This window comes from Solea senegalensis, linkage group LG1, assembly GCF_019176455.1.
Source record: "Solea senegalensis isolate Sse05_10M linkage group LG1, IFAPA_SoseM_1, whole genome shotgun sequence".
NCBI classification, from domain to species: Eukaryota; Metazoa; Chordata; class Actinopteri; order Pleuronectiformes; family Soleidae; genus Solea; species Solea senegalensis.
In genome coordinates, this window is record NC_058021.1 from 38,587,183 (window position 1) to 38,599,574 (window position 12,392).

At 39.7% G+C, this 12,392-nt stretch overlaps 2 protein-coding genes across 3 annotated transcripts; one reads left to right on the forward strand and one right to left on the reverse strand.

The window, feature by feature from the left end:
• Positions 1–261: 261 nt before the first annotated feature.
• On the forward strand, positions 262–7,434 carry apoob (apolipoprotein O, b). Of its 2 annotated transcripts, XM_044016665.1 has the most exons (9): positions 262–347; positions 655–771; positions 1,962–2,084; positions 2,644–2,676; positions 2,790–2,844; positions 3,918–4,013; positions 4,423–4,514; positions 5,209–5,298; positions 7,140–7,434. In XM_044016665.1, exons 1-9 carry the CDS (start codon positions 330–332, stop codon positions 7,182–7,184), a joined length of 669 nt encoding a protein of 222 aa, XP_043872600.1. In that variant the 5' UTR covers positions 262–329; the 3' UTR covers positions 7,185–7,434. The 2 variants fall into 2 exon arrangements, with proteins under 2 accessions (XP_043872600.1, XP_043873194.1); XM_044017259.1 differs by lacking the exon at positions 655–771 and having other exon boundaries at positions 275–347.
• Positions 7,435–8,303: 869 nt separating this feature from the next.
• Positions 8,304–11,136, reverse strand: LOC122770666 (diamine acetyltransferase 1-like). Its single transcript, XM_044027685.1, has 6 exons — positions 10,831–11,136; positions 9,745–9,796; positions 9,594–9,662; positions 9,326–9,427; positions 9,208–9,248; positions 8,304–8,714 (listed from the first exon to the last, which is right to left on the reverse strand). The coding sequence occupies exons 1-6, from the start codon at positions 10,891–10,893 to the stop codon at positions 8,538–8,540; spliced, it is 504 nt and encodes a 167-aa protein (XP_043883620.1). The 5' UTR covers positions 10,894–11,136; the 3' UTR covers positions 8,304–8,537.
• Between the last annotated feature and the right edge of the window lie 1,256 nt (positions 11,137–12,392).

The window sequence follows — 12,392 nt, forward strand, 5'->3', positions numbered from 1 at the left end:
TAGTGTTTTTAACATGAAATGTTGCTTAAAAAATAAATTGATAGCATGGCAAATTTTTTTTAAACGACAACATTTTATACATATATATTTTGTATTGTGTTTTTTTTGGTGGGGGGTATTTTTTAAGTAAAAATTACAACATGGCGTTTTTTTTTGATAAATTAACATAAGAACACGGAGGAGAATAAGAAAATTGTAGCAGGAGAAATAACACATGGTACACTCCAGTCCAGTAGATGGCAGTCACAAGCCTTCAAGCTAGTTTGCGACTACTACAATTAAACACAGAAGAAGCAGCAGCAGCATTAGAAGAAGAAAAATTAGAGGCAATGTCGTATGTGAAATTGGTAACGAACACATTTATTGGTTTTGTTGTCGCGTCTGTGTTTATCGCGTTTGTTTATTGTCGTCACATTAACGGTGTTACACAGCTAAATGTCTGAGAAACGCGACTAGCACGGCTACTGCTAACTGATATCGTTGCTAACATGTTAGTTTTCTGCTCAGTGAATAGCGCGTTTTCTTTCTACCTGATGTAATAGAGTGTGTAGCGCTGTGTTGTATTTAATTTCATTTTACTTTATTTTATTTCATTTTATTTTGCCGTTGTCATTCGTTTTGTCAACTGTTGTTGTTGTCCTGCTCCGCCGCAAGGTGTCACTGTGCGCCGCAGCTCCGGGTCTGACGGCCCTACTGAGCGGCTCAGTGCAGGCCGCTGCTGCTGCTGAGGGAAAGAAGAAGAACACAGAGCCGGTGGTGAACCTCCATGAGGTACACACACACACACACATATATACATATTTTTATATATATATATATATATATATATATATATATATATATATATATATATATATGTATTTATATACAATATATGTATATATTTATATATATATATATACATATATATGTATTTATATACAGTATATATATATATATATATATATATATATATATATATATATATATGTATATATATATATATATATATATATATATATATATATATATATATATATATATATATATATATATATATATATACATATATATATATATATATATATATATATATATATATATATGCTCCTGAGGTCAACTGTACCAACCATTGTCAGAACTTATGGGCCAAAGTGATTTTATTGCAGAGTAAAAATTGAGTTTTCTGCCTTTTTCTGAGTAAAAAAAAGACAACTTTGATGCTTAATTTCTCAAAAATATACAGTAAAAATGTTTGATAATAAATGGGGGAGTAGTCAGCATGCTCCTGAGGTCAACTGTACCAACCATTATAAAATATTTCGTTCAAAAGCTTCTGGACAATGTTACCCAATGTCTTAAAATCAGCACGCTTGATTGACGACTTGTCTTATTTTGAAAACTGATCTTGCTAGGTATCAAACTAGCGCTGACATTCTCAGTCGACCGTAAGTTTGACTACAAGGGCACACTTAAAAATGAATGACGGCTCACTTGACCACGCGAAGACGAATGACGGCTCACTTGACGCAGTACTTTTTGTAGTAGTAGTTCTAGTAATTGTTTTAGTAGCATTTGTTTCAGTAGTAGTACTTTTATTTGTAGTTGTTTTAGTATTATTTGTTTCAGTGGAGCAGTGCAGTGCAGAGCAGTGGGCGGGCGGAGATGCTGGACATCTGCCTCAGTCCTGTGTGGATGTCATTTGTCGTGTGTCAGTTGCTCAGTGATATATAGACCATTTTCATTTGTACACGTACACTGTCAATAAAAAACAAAAACAAAACACGTTTGTTGTCCTTGTGTGCAGAATTCATGTTAGAATTCATGTATAAATAACTGAAGTTAACTTCCACTGATATAACGAGAAACTGAATCTGAGTAACAGTCAACTGAACTTTTCAGTCATATAGTTTGTCTCCCTCTAGTGTTCAGTTGGTAGAGTACAAGCTCATGTATGACGTTGTTGTTGTTGTTTGTTTCAGCTGCCGTCTTTATACACCAGACCTGAACCAGAGCCTGGTCGCGTGGAGCCAGAGGCCGGACCACTGGAGCAGAGCGTAGCGTCACTGAGGAAATGGGCAGAGCCGTACACTGACCAGTGTCAGGTACATCACTGTTTTCACTGTTAACTCTCACACGCCATGGAAACATTTCGCAGCCTGACAGCCGGAATATGGATGCACATCGTTCACTCAAACACGCTTCATGTCAGTCCAGATTCTCTAGCTTCTGCTGTTTTCCAGCTGTAGTCAGAAGTAAACTAAACTAAAAATGATTTATTTGTTCCATGGAGCAAAGAAACCAAAAAATATTCACATTTAAGAACCTGAAAAATGACAGAAACTAGAAAATATTCACATTTAAGAAGCTGGAAGCTTGTTTTAATTATTGAAAAAAATTTAATCCTTTGCTGATCAGGAATTAATCAATTGTGTGTTGTTTTAATAAAACTGGCTAAAATTACTTTAGAAATAGTTTCCTCATCATTTCATCAGCTGACATTTGTCTTTACACGTTTCTGTTTTAATGAATTCTTTGTCATGTGGAACAAAGAAACAGAAAATATTCACATTTAAAAAATCAGGGAGTCTTGTTATGGCATAGAGTTGTTTTTCTTAAGTTAACGTACCACTCACAGTGATTTATGGTCTTGTTTTGCTGCAGCAAACCAGTCAGACTGTGATGGAGACAGCTGAGGTAAGTGAATTGAGATCAAAGCCTCCACAGTTCTCCACAGATGTGATGAAATGTAAGGTTTCTTGAGTGCAACTGAAGCTCCATCTCTTACTGTCCCTGTCCCCTGTCCACAGCGAATTTACAAGACCATGGAGCCGACCATCGACACGTCACTTAATAAAGTCACAGGTGAGAATAAACATTCTGTTCTGCACTGTGCTCACGGTCACTTCTCCAAACTTGTGCCTGCTGCAGCGTTTTGCAGCTCAGAGTCTGGATATTCATTCAAATCTTAGGCCTACTCGGTAGCAAATGATGATTTAAAAAGTAACTAAGCAGATGACAATGTGATGTAAAATGACAAACTCGCAAAAGTTTGAGTACTCCTCAGTGAATGACAGTAATGTGAGTAGTTGTTGATTAACTCAGCTACCTGATGTTTACAGTGTGGTCATTAGTTTGCCCGAGTTAGAGCAACTTACGCCATATTTCACAGTAACACCACACTGAGTTCATTTACTGTGTGCGACCACGGCAGCCTTGATAGAGGCGTCTAACGTGAGCTAGCGAAGTGGAGTTAGCTTAGCTGACGTTACTTTTTCACTGTGTTAACCTCGGCATCCGCTTCCTGTTCATTGTGAGATTGACGAGTGTTAACCAAAAGTTATCGTGCTGCTGCTCTGTTAATATATTTGATCCACTTCTGGTGAACATCGTGGTCCTCTGCACGACCGGGGAATCCGTTTAGACTGTATGTCCGCAGACAGGGGCACTCTTCACGAGGTAAAGCTTTGTGAAGTTCGCGTTCAGTTTTTATCCAAAGTTGAAGTTTCCCACGATTGTTGGAGCAGCCGAGAATCATGCAGCTTCTTCCAGACTTCCTAAACATCGTTGTCAAAATAAATGCTGCATAAAAAGTACAGGTAAAAGTCGAAATGTACACTTCTATAGACGCTCCCATTCAATGGTGTGTACACTGCAGGGAGATGCACACTGCAGCAATGGCGGTTTACTTCCGGTACGTCGCCGGATTTATCTTTACATTCACTGAGTCATCGCAGCAGTGATGCCAGTTCATCACTTCCTGTTTGTCGTGAACCAAGGTTATGTTGATAACCACTGCTGTGATGCCGGCACACTAAAGGAAACTTAAAAACATCACTTTTCTCTATGAGGTTCTGAATGAAGCCCACTTTTGTTTTCATCAGAAATAATTTAATCATCACTCTTCTCTCTCTAACTCCCTGACTTTTGTCTTTCAGGTGTCTACCAGGTCCTCAGTGACCCGCCCGCTGACCTTTACCCCAGTGTCGCTGTGGTAGGATTCTCTGGCTTCCTGGGTCTTTACGTGGCCAAAGGTAACAGAGTGTCTCACACACACACACACACACACACACACACACACAGAAAACAGGAATGAGGTCAGAGGTGATAGACGGACTCATCATGACTGAGCATGTGACAACACACCAGAAACATGTCATTTAAATCATTATAACCACTTTTAACCATGCTTCATAATCAAAGATGGTTGTTCTAATGATTAAACAAAAAAAACAGAACCTCATTGAGAATCTCGCTGTTTCTGCATTTTCTTCAGCGTCAAACTGAAGCGGTGACACTCGTTTGCACGGACGCGACGTCACTGTCAACAGGAACTGAAAAAGGATGATTCAGCATATTTTTAAATATTGAAATGTATTAGAATGAAGGCCCAAAACAGTGTGTGTAAGTGTTTATATACGCCTGACTGTGTGTCTGTTCCAGGCTCCAGACTGAAGCAGCTGGTATTTCCAGTTGGACTCGTGGCTCTGACTGCCTCCATGTTCTACCCTCAGCAGGCCGCTGCCATTTTAAAGGTGTGTTTTTAGGGGTTTATAATTCTGTTCCCTGATCATATTCACATTCTTGTCAGACAAAATCTAACCTCCCCCACACATTCTAACAGAAAAGCCAGCGAGGAAACGGCAGCAGGAAGCGTGACCTACCTGCTCACCATGATTCACTTCACTCTGATGTTTAGACAACTCTGTGCGTGTGGGCGTGCATATTAGTAATGTTGTGGGGACCTAAACCTGTTGACACAGTCACATTATGGGGACCCCTTACCTATTTGCTTAGTTAAATCCAGGTGGCAACTTTGTTTTTGGCCAGGCAGTGTATGTTTTAAGGTTAGGTTGAGGTTAGGATTAGGCCAGTAGTGATTGTGATCTAAGTTAGACTAAGCATCCAGGAATAGATGTAAGTCAATGCAATGTCCCCTCAAGTCATGAATGTCAAACGTGTGTGCGTGCGCGTGTGTCGTGTCGTGTAAAACAAAGTCACCGCAGCTGTGCAGTGATGACTCCGCCCACGTTGAGTAGGTACTTTTTTGTAGTGCCGTGCCATCATCAGGAGGACATTTGATGATCTGAGTTTTTAAAAGAGTAAAGGTCATGACCTCTGTCACAGTCTCAGAGTGAAGGGTTAACAACACACAACACCACCAGGCTGATTGTGAGTAACTAAATCCAAACATAATCTGGATTATCATTGTAATCCCGCCCCCACCAGGTGAGTGGAGACTCTGCGTACAGCTGGGCCCAGCGTGGCCGTGTCGCCGTGGAGACGCTGTGGAAAGATCCACCGTTTACCAAAAACAAGGTGAATTCTTTTCCTCCATATATTTTAAGCTGCAGTACGTCACTGTGATTTGTGTTTGCTGTGTCTTTAAACTGAAATCAGACCTGACCGAGTGGGCGCCTGTGTGTATACAGCAACAGAGCCGAGGCCTTTTATCCCGTCTTTAACAGTACAATTCACTGGTGAATCTTTGCATGGCTGCTTCTTTGTATGTTGAGTCAACCTGTTGATCAGCGGGAGAGGAATTTGCCTTGCACAACCAGAAGGTTGAGGGCATGATTCCCACCAATGGTAGAATTGTAATGTAAATCAGCTTTGAATTGGGGGTGAAGTGTCCGTCTGACATCATATCTTAACACTCGTACACTGAGAAACAGATTTTATTTATAGGCAATTGTTTATGTACAGTGCCTTGAAAAAGTATTCATACCCCTTGAACTTTTTCACATTTTGCCACGTTACAACCACAAACTTAAATGTTTTTTATTGAGATTTTATGTGATCGATCAACACAAAGTAGCACATAATTGTGAAGTGGAATGGAAATGATACATAGTTTTCAAGATTTTAAGCAAATAAAAATTTGAAAAATGTGGTGTATTCCCAACTGTCTTTTGGGGTATGTCTCTACCAGCTTTGCACACCTAGACACTGAAATTTTTGCCCATTCTAGCTCAAGATCAGCGAGATTTGATGGAGATTGGATGTTCATGAACAGCAATTTTCAAGTCCTGCCACAGATGCTCAATGGGATTTAGGTCTGGACTTTGACTTGGCCATTCTAACACATGAATCTAAACCATTCCATTGTAGCTCTGGCTTTATGTTTAGGGTCACTGTCTTGCTGGAAGATGAATCTCATTCTCAGTCTCAAGTCTTTTGCAGCCTCCAACAGGTTTTCTTCCAGGATTGCCCTGTATTTAGCGCCATCCATTTTCCCCATCAACTCTGACCAGCTTCCCTGTCCCTGCTGAAGAAAAGCTTCTTCCACATGTTTGCAGTGTCCCCTACATGGCTTGTGGAAAACTGCAAACGGGACTTTTTATGCCTTTCTTTCAACAATGGCTTATTCTTGCCACTCTTTTATAAAGGCCAGATTTGTGGAGTGCACAACTTATAGTTGTCCTGTGGACAGATTCTCCCACCCGAGTTGTGGATTTCTGAAGCTCCTCCAGTGCTCTTCTTGCTCGCTCTGTTAGTTTAGGTGGACAGCCATGTCTTGGTAGGTTTGCAGTTGTGCCATACTTTTTCCATTTTTGGATGATGGATTGAACAGTGGTCCTTGAGATGTTCAAAGCTTGGGGTATTTTTTTATAACCGAATCCTACTTTAAACTTCTCCACAACTTTAACCCTGACCTGTCTGGTGAGTTGCTTGTTCTTCATGATGCTGTTGTTCACTAGTGTTCTCTAACAAACCACTGAGGCCTTCACAGAACAGGTGTATTTATAGGTATATTTATATTTTTTAGGTGGAGTCAGTTTACTAATTATGTAACTTTTGAAGGCAATTGATTGGACTGGATTGTATTTAGGGGTATCAGAGTACAAGGGGATGAATACAAACGCACACCACACTTTTCAGATTTATATTTGTTTAACATTTTGAAAACCATATATCATTTTCGTTCCACTTCACAATTATGTGCTACTTTTTGTTGGTCTATCATATAAAATCTCAACTAAATACATTCAAGTTTGTGATTGTAAGGTCACAAAATGTGAAAAAGTTCAAGGGGTATGAATACTTTTTCAAGGCACTGTATAAGCGCTATGTACTACAGCTTTAATCTGTGTGCTTTATCTTTGTGGCTTCTCTCACCTCTCTTCTGTCGTCTGTCCTCTTTTTATTTTGTACAAAAGTCTGAGAAGAAAGAAACGGAGAGCAACGATGACTCGAGAAGCTGAGACGACACGAGTAACACACACACACTCTTTACATGTTTCGATTGACAGTCACCTGGATTCATTTCTTTCCATGTCATGTTTTCACCACATTCTGTCTTTCTTGTTCTTTAAACTCGTCTCTTGCTTCAGTAAAGAGGCCAAATAATGAACTTTAACACACAAATTCCATATGGGTTTGACTTATGGTTTGTTGTCCATGTATAATAACAGTAATAATAACATGCTGTATATACTGTATGTGAGGATTTATCTGTGTAATTAAAAACACAAGTGTGTCACTTATCGCCTCCTGTGGTAAATTTGTGTCACTTTATAAAACCACTCACTCAACCAAACCCCATCGAGAAAATCAATGATTTTAGCTCACTTCAGTTTCCTGTTGGAAAAGTCTGTCTAACGGTGAGATAAAGACGTGAACATGTTTGACATTGTAGACTTGAATTGACATATTTTATTGGCTGTTTTCTTCAAAAAAAAATCTGTGAACTCTGATGTTTTTTAAGGATTCATCAGTGTCATGTTCTTCTCCTTGTTCCTCTTTCACTTCTCTATGAAACACGCTGTGGTCGTTTTTCTCCCCGACCCTCATGATGCTTTAAATACCAGCCTCCAGGGCGCGGAACTCTGAATTTCTCACTTGATCTGCAACATCAGTGAACATTTTCCTGAAGCGTCAGTGTTCTCTATCACTCTCAGCGTGTCAGCTTTCTTTCCATTTAGAGGGAAATAAGGAGGACGCGAGTGGACACCAGTATGTCAAAAAAAAACATTCAACTGAAACATTTTTGCCAAAAGGAAAGTTTCACCTAAATGTTTACACACTCAGCCTTACAGGTAAAGTATATGATTATATATACACATTTACTTCAGTTTCTCAATCTATAGTGTATTTTCAATTTCTTGTGTTCAAAATTCACTACACTGTAAAACAAAAATGCCAAAAATAAACTAATAAAATGTAAAATTATAGAGAATTTAACTAAACTGATAGAACTAAGCAGTTTTTGTGAACTGTTGAAAGTCGTTTTGTTTTGCAAAATTTTATTTTTATCATCGTCTGCTGAGCTGAAAAATCAAAAAATAGTTACAAATAATTAATTGTTGAAGCGGGAGACAGTGATCAGTTACGGTTTTATTGTAAATATAAGTCATGGTACGTTTCACCTGCACATTAATAAACACATCAACACTAATAAAGAAAATAGTCATTAAAACGTTAAAATAAACAGTAAAAATACCACAACAGAATCATACAGTGATACTGAGTTTCCCCTTTTTATTTTTTAAGAGAAAGAAAAGCAGAACTTCTTCTTTGTGTGTGCACTCGAGCTCCGTCCCCCCACCTGGCCTCCGTCACTCCTCGGTGGGCGTGGCCATCTTGACGAGGCTGTCCTTATCAAAGCGGAACAGCCTCCACCCCTCCTCCTGAGAGAGGTCCTCGGCGCCGCGCCGCTTGTAGAACTGCATTGATGGCTCGTTGTTCTCTGCCACCACGAACATCATGCCGGTGCAGCGCGTCTTCATCGCCAGCTGAGAGGGGGGAAGAGCAATGCCACGTTAATTTAAAAAAAAAGTCTGCCAAATTACTCACGTTCCCACACCAAAGCCCATAGAGAAAATCATTGATTTTAGCTTGCGGGGACACAGGAGCTGCTGGTCTGATATTTCAGAACTAATTATTTCAAACACGAATTCATTAAATAAGACATTTGAACTTAGTGATGGAGGCAGCAGTGGATCAACAACTCCAGTGTGCTGTGATGTTAAAATCACTGATTTTCTTTATGGGCTTTGGTGTGGGAGAGTGAGTGGTTTACAAACTTCAATTTCCTGTTGGAAAAGTCTGTCTCACTGAGATAATAGTCCATAGAGAAAATCAGTGATTTTAGCTCATGGAGACACAAATGTTCAAACAAATTACAGGTTGTTATATATTCTTTCGAACTAGATGTTTGGGGAAAAGTGACCTTGGATCAACAGGAAGAGGAAAATAAAGTGGGTGAGTGTGTGTGTAAACACTCACGTCACTGAGATGTCTCAGGATGTCTGATCCAATGCCAAGTCCTGCAGCGAGGGACAGAACAGTGTGTTAATGAAGGGACCACAGATCAGACTGGTTATGTGTTTATATGTTTGTTTACCCCTGCACTCGTCCATCACGTAGAACTCCTCCAGGTACAGCTGTTTGCCGACCCACGGGTCATACGTGAAGTAATACATTGCAAAACCCACCACCTTTGGATCTGATGGAGACAGAAATTTAAACTATGTAGACATGTATACATTTAATTACCTACTACACACTTGAACAACGTCCGGGGAACTAGGCCAATACCGCATTTTCGCCACACCTGACCTCAACGCAGAGGTTTCAAAACATTCTGTAAATCCAGATTGAGTTTTTCTCACCGTCTCCTTGGAGTTCGGCGATGACACAGTGGTAAAACGGGGTGTCACCGAATCCATCCTCCAGGAGATCTGACGGAAAATAAAACACACGTGTCTGATTGAGAACAACAACAGTGTGTGTGTGTGTGTGCTCTGTCAATATGAAGCTCACCTTTCTCAGTCAGCGCCACCTGGTCCTCCATCTCTTCATATTTGGCCAGTTCCTGTGCCAAGAAAAACACACATTTAACAACAACAATTCATGTTTATAAGAAAATACCTTAGATTTGTCACTTATGTCACTAAAGGGTTATTCAATGTTTATAATCTGTGATTTTATCAGAGATTTATGATGTCATCAGTCAGTCAATAATGTGTTTTACACAGTATGTGAAGTAAAAATTATTAATAATTACTAGAAATGTCAAAACATGACAAGTTGTTGACAGTCATCTTATTTTTGACATTTTCAGGCAGACAAAAAGTGTTTCTTGTGTAAATGTTATATTTATGTTTCTTCTTGTTGCAAGAAGAGAAAACACCAGAAACATATTCACATTTTACAGCTAAAATATAAATTTCTGGTGAATAAACTCAAACTCAAGCAACTTTAACTCATGTACTTTTTTTTTGAAAAATGTCGGTTTTAATAATCAGAAAACCTGTTCCACAACATCAATACCTGGTTATTGTATATAATTAAGTCAACTGACGAGAATAAAAAGTTAACCTCTTTTTTTGGTTTTATTTTGAAATCGTTTAACAATTTCACGTCTTATTTCCTTCCTGCACAGCTGTTTTGATGATTTTATTTATTTTGCGGTGGTTACTGTATATACTTAAGCAACAACTGACCATTAATAATAATAATAATAATAATAATAATAATAATAATAACAATAACAACAAATACGTAGGAAAAAAAATAGCATTTTGCAGATAAGATATATTAATTATACAACGCCGACTAAAAAAAAACCCAAGTGGACCGGAAGTACGTGACCATATTTGGGACGCCTGGTAATGGGAGCGGACGTGAGTCGTCTGCCCGTAAACAAAAGCAGAGACCTCGGACATCCTCCGAGAGTGACGTCATTTTCAAAAAATAAATACATAAATAAATCACTTGACACTTCGGCGATTTCCGCCGTTTTGAGGCCTAGTTTTAACATCGCAGTTAGCGAGAAGCTAAACGTCGGTTTCACGTGATAACGTCGTTCAAAGAGCTCTTCCGTCGAGTCGTCGCAGTCGGGCCTACCTTCACCAGTCGTAAGATATCAGAGACGTCCCGTGGTTCCGCTTTCCGTAATTTATACTCCATTTTCTCCTCTTGCTTTTCTTCCCTCTGTTGACCAGTCCTCGGTATGTGAAGTGGAAGATGAGATGTTTCTTCATTCGCTTCGCAGTGGCGTTGCCCCCACAGTCGTCAGCCTCAGGTCCGGACGTGTTCGTCGAGTCAAGAACATCCAGTAGAGTCGCCCTCGGCTGGGTCGCTGCCGTGTCCAAACTGCCCGAGCCTTTGTTTACATCGGCCTAGTTATACCCCGGCCTCGCGCTCGAAGGCGGTTGGTCGCTTCGTGGCAGGTGTCGGGTTTCTGGGCCCGCCCCCCGTAGACGTCTCAGTCAATGAAAGGCAGAGGGCTGATGACGAGTGGGTCTGTTTGGAATCTGATAGAAGATCTTTTGTTTTTGTTGTCACAAAAAGACAAAAAGTGGTGTAAAAAACTAATAATAAAGCTCCTACATTTGCAAGATTCTTCATATTCATCACATTTGATCAGTTAATGTTCAATAATCTCAGTTAGTCTGTTAAAGGGACAGTGCATTTTTTTATTTTTTATTTGGAAGAGAGGTTATCTGAGGACCTCGTGGCACTTTTCCATAACACAGTTCCAGCTCTGCTCTGTACACGTTTATGGAATTAGATTTGAGTTAAGATTTTCAAACATCAAACAACGCTTTTGAAGAAGCAAATAAAATATCGATTTAATCATTCAAAGATATTGTATTTATTGTTTGAAAAATACATTTGTTCTTTGCACTCACTTGTTCTTTGCACTCGCTCATTTGTTCTTTGCGCTCCCTCACTTGTTCTTTGCACTCCCTCATTTGTTCTTTGCGCTCCCTCATTTGTTCTTTGCACTCACTCACTTGTTCTTTGTGCTCCCTCATTTGTTCTTTGCGCTCACTCACTTGTTCTTTGTGCTCCTTCACTTGTTCTTTGCGGTCCCTCACTCACTTGTTCTTTGTGCTCCTTATTTTTTCTTTGTCGGATGGCAATGGGGAAAATTTGGGGAGTGAGTTCCAGACGGACAGCGAGCCATGGTCAGAATAGCACACAAAAATCCATGGAGACACAGACTTAAACAGCTTGTTTTCTCTCTCCAAAAATGCACAAATGTGTAATTTGAGCAGAGTTCATGTCACCAGTGCAGACCAAACAGACGCCTGCTGTTTTTGCTCACTTGTCTGTGCTGTAGCAAACATTCCCTGATTTAAGAAGGAGAGCAAATGGAATTTTCCACTTCTGCAGGCAAAAAGGTGAGGTGAGGTTTAACTGAGTCAGTGTTCCAGCTTCATTGTGTGGTGGTGGAGGAGGGAGTGTTTCTGATCCTATACGACTTTACACACTCATAAACGCACAACTGCTAAAAAAAACAACAACATTAAGGTTAAAGTTGAAGACCATAATCTGAGCTTTAGTCTTGACTGATTACGTTTATTGGGATCAAGGAGTGTGTGGTTCAAGTTCAGGTAACTGTGTGTCCTGCAGTAGCTCTGCAGTATAGAAATGTGTAAATTAAAGCTACAGTACACAGG